We start from the raw sequence: 3,789 nt of genomic DNA, 5'->3' as shown, positions 1-3,789 counted from the left end.
ATTGTCTAAAGAGATGTTTTTATTACCTAGAAGAATTTGATCTGTTCAGATATCTTAGCTGAAAATTCAAGTGTCCGATTATTTTAGGGATTGATATTTTCATTTCAGACTGAATTGCTAGCTGGACGTTACATTCTAAGGACTTGCCAGCGAACCATTTTCTTATCCGAAACTGCTAGGTGACCTTTTTAAGTTCTAAAAATTGCAAAAATATCCCTTCCGAAAACGTAAGGGCCAGGACTAATTTTCCCTGGTTGCGAATGTTTTAGGTGATGTTTTAGTAAAGAAATCTATAGCTGTTTGGCAACGTAGAACCGAAATTCTTAGAACAGTTTGACTCTAAAGAACATATTTCACCGAAGATTATCGTTGGGTGCCCCCTGAAAAAAGGAAGATGGCGCGACTTACAATGATGGAGTGATTTCTGGTCAGCTTGAGGCAGCAATACAAATTCTGTCCCACATATCCCATAAAAAACGGCAGGGTGTCAGACAACACCATCCCACAACACTTTCACCAAGTTTTATATCTTCATACCAGTTGCACTTGCACATTTGTGCATTTGCGGTGAGGGGCTATGCCCTTTCTAGATCATGACGGCAAAAAAATTGCATAAGAATTAGAATGGCCAAAGTCCTTAGTGAGACATGTTGCTCAGATAAACCGTTGCAGAACTAGAATCGACTTCCACTTTGCCACGAATTGCCTGTGGTGGACCTTTCTGTCGGGGATTTGTGGCATCAGGCAGTGAAAAAGTTGCTTTGATTCTCGTGATCAGCGAAAAAGAAAACCTCGTTCCCAGGGTCTCTCTTCTCTGTCTCCATTGCCGTTGCAACGACAATCTGACAATGGATGCAGAGAAGAGAGAAATGGCCGAATAAGTCAAACTTTTGCGTATGAAGGAAAGCAATCGGCACATTGTTATCAGTCCAGTTCTTCAACCGATACCGCTACAACATCAAAGGCTATATATTTACAAGGATTTGGATACCTTTCTACCCAACTGAAGACACAGGCGCCCAAGCTTAGTTTGAGGGAATAAAAGGATTTTTTTGGAAAGACAAGACCTGAGACCTGAGATCTGAGAAGATAATTTTACGAAAAAATTCTCAATTAAAAGCCTAACACAATTGCCATTGTGGGTCGCTTCCTTACTTCATGTGAGGCTCTTTTTCGTTTGGGGCTCTAAGAGCCGCCTGATGTTGCTGGCGGCTTCAATTGGCCCAGTGGCCCAGTGGTTAGGGCGCTTGCCTTGAGATCCGGAGATCCGGGTTCAAGACACGCTCTGACCACTCGTTGAATTTGTTCTTGGTAGTCCCTGGTTCAACTTCCCAGCTACACTTGTAAATAGCCAACTGGTTTGCCTTCGGCCAGTTGGGATTCTTAACAGTTGCTTTTGTTCTGTTCCGTTGTTTCGTTGTGTTTCATTGGCCCTGAAAAGCCCCTATGGGGAGCGGTCAATTAAGTATGAATTGTATGTATAGTTTTGTAATTGCGCGGCAGGGAAAAGCGCCCTGGGGACGAGGTTGTTGCGCGGCTAGCGTAGTGAAATGAAAGAAAAACCTTTGCCATTGAATTCTACAGTGGATTTGTGGCCGTGGGAACATTTTAACCAGGAATATCTGACTCAATTTGGTGGGCTCGTGAGAATTCGGTGTTTAGCCTTTGTTTTTTTTTTATTATGACCGTTGACAACCGACAATGAACCGAGCAACTGATAATGGCTCAATTCGCGTCGAATCCACAATGGCAATAAGGTTAGGCTTTATAATTGAGAATTTTTCCGTAAAATTATCTTCGCAGGTCTCAAGTCGTGTCTTCCCATACAAATCCTAAATATTCCCTCACACTGAGCTTGGGGTACCTGTGCTGATGACATTGATGTCAAATCCCCATTGGCGATTAATCGGCACCGTAACAACCCTAGATTTAAAATAAATGTATAAATTTGAAGTGCGGGTTATAGCTGAAAGGGAGAAAGGATCCTTGCCCTTATCTGTAGCAGTTAAGCAATTGTAGACACCTGAGATGTTTCAGATGTCTTTAACACTATATTTGCACTGCAGCCTATGTGAATCCAGGCTGTGAATCTGCCAAGTCATGATTCGATAGTTTTCGGCGGGACGTGCGATGAAGTGGCAAACACCGAAAGAAAACTAAGCGATTGCCTATAGGGGCAGAGAAAAAGACTTCCACGCAATTTACATTTTTTTCTTTGGAGACGCAATTTCTTTGTCACCTACAGCATTGACATAGTGTTCCCATTCTTCCATGTTTGGCAGTCTTTTGTTCGAATGACGTAACATTCGTGAAGTATAAACTGCAACAAGGATATCCTTTATGGGATCTCTGGCTCCAGTGACACAAGGAGCAACTGCGACGTTTGGCAAAACCGGAGATTATCTTCAGATAAATGAAATATGTATAGGTCAATGGTAAACAACGAGAAACCGCCTCTGGCAGCAGCAAACACGGAACAAGGTAACGTCGAAATAATATTCTATAAATTATAAACCTGTGATATTCACCGTTTGCGTCGTTCTAGACGAAGACTCTGTATGGTCACCTCTGATAATATTATTTAGGTGCCCCAAAGCAGGATTCAATTTGCTCGCAGATCAGAAAATTAAATGATTTGTTCTGATATTGAGTGGTGATGATGAATTGTCGTAATCGATCACGTTTAGCGAAGGGAATGTTTACGCCGTACATACTGCAAACATTGTCAGTAAAATCCTAGCCTACGAGCAAGCTCTCTCACCCCGCAAGAGAGCTTGTTCGCAGGCTAGTAAAATCCAAGCATACAAAGCATACAAAGTTGTTGCCTACCGTGTACAAGTAAAATTGGAATATATCGGCAATCAGCATATTAAATGAAAAGTTGAACATATTTTATCGTGTAAATTTCGTCTGGATGTTCTGCCACGCGGTGATGAGTCTAATACTTTGAAAATTGCGTAACTAGCCTTCCCATTTTTTGCTCGTTCTCGCAGCCTTTTTATACCGTCATCTAGTTGGTAGGGTTGATTGAGTTTTCACTAAATGAACACACCGAAGATGGAAATTCTCTGATGGTTTTGGTTTTTAACGTACGGAAGTAGATGAAATAATCATCCATAATTTCGCTGGCTTTTCCTACCAGAGTTATACTGGTTAATCGTATTGGCTATTTAATGTAAGTACATGGACACTCGTCGATAATAATAAAAAGCTATGAAGAGATGCCAACGGGTGAATAATTTCTCCACGAGGAGATACTCGTGGAAAAGATTAGTAAATTATGAATGTTTGTCTTGAGCGAATGGATAATGTACCAATCAAACGCGAGTTTAGAAAGACAACGTTCACAGATGAGGGAATCGAGCACTGAAATAACGAACGCTACCATTGGTGGAGTAGATTCGTGATCCCAAACATGGCGGAGTGAAACGAGTTTTTTCCGGTAAGTAAACTTTACTTTTCTTCGCGTTTGTGTTTGTCATTTGTTCTAAATGAGGTGGAAGTCATCTTGTTATTGTACTGGCGCATTCAGTTTTCCTCTTGATGGCACCTATTTTAGCTTTTTCTTTCTTTATTATCCCTTGTAGTATTGTGTAACAGTGAATTAATATGGTGTTAAAGTATTTCCGTAAAATGAACATAACACATGCGAACCGTTTGCTCATCATAATTCGGCCTTAATGTCTATCAAAAAAGACTTTGCAAAACGTTGACTGTTGACTTTTATCTGCAATTGAAAGAGTTAAATAGTTAAAGCTTTGAGTTATAATTTGTCATGATTCTCGAGAG

General features: G+C 40.8%; 1 protein-coding gene across 8 annotated transcripts in view; it reads left to right on the top strand.

The window, feature by feature from the left end:
* Nucleotides 1-1,925: 1,925 nt before the first annotated feature.
* The window catches only part of LOC137967788 (natural resistance-associated macrophage protein 2-like), a 42,248-nt gene continuing 40,384 nt past the window's right edge, over nt 1,926-3,789 (top strand). For 3 of the 8 annotated variants that reach the window (XM_068814354.1, XM_068814353.1, XM_068814355.1), the window contains exon 1: nt 3,349-3,442. Coding sequence is in view for 3 of the 8 variants with exons in the window: in XM_068814358.1 (XP_068670459.1) it covers nt 2,421-2,481 (61 nt within the window). In the remaining 5 variants the exon portion in view is untranslated. Of the gene's footprint in view, nt 2,482-3,348; nt 3,443-3,789 lie in introns of those variants that run through there. The other 5 variants (XM_068814358.1, XM_068814359.1, XM_068814356.1 and 2 more) reach the window with 5 other exon arrangements.

The sequence above is a fragment of the Montipora foliosa genome, chromosome 8, assembly GCF_036669935.1.
Source record: "Montipora foliosa isolate CH-2021 chromosome 8, ASM3666993v2, whole genome shotgun sequence".
Taxonomy (NCBI): domain Eukaryota; kingdom Metazoa; phylum Cnidaria; class Anthozoa; order Scleractinia; family Acroporidae; genus Montipora; species Montipora foliosa.
This window is presented reverse-complemented; position numbering and strand designations above follow the sequence as displayed.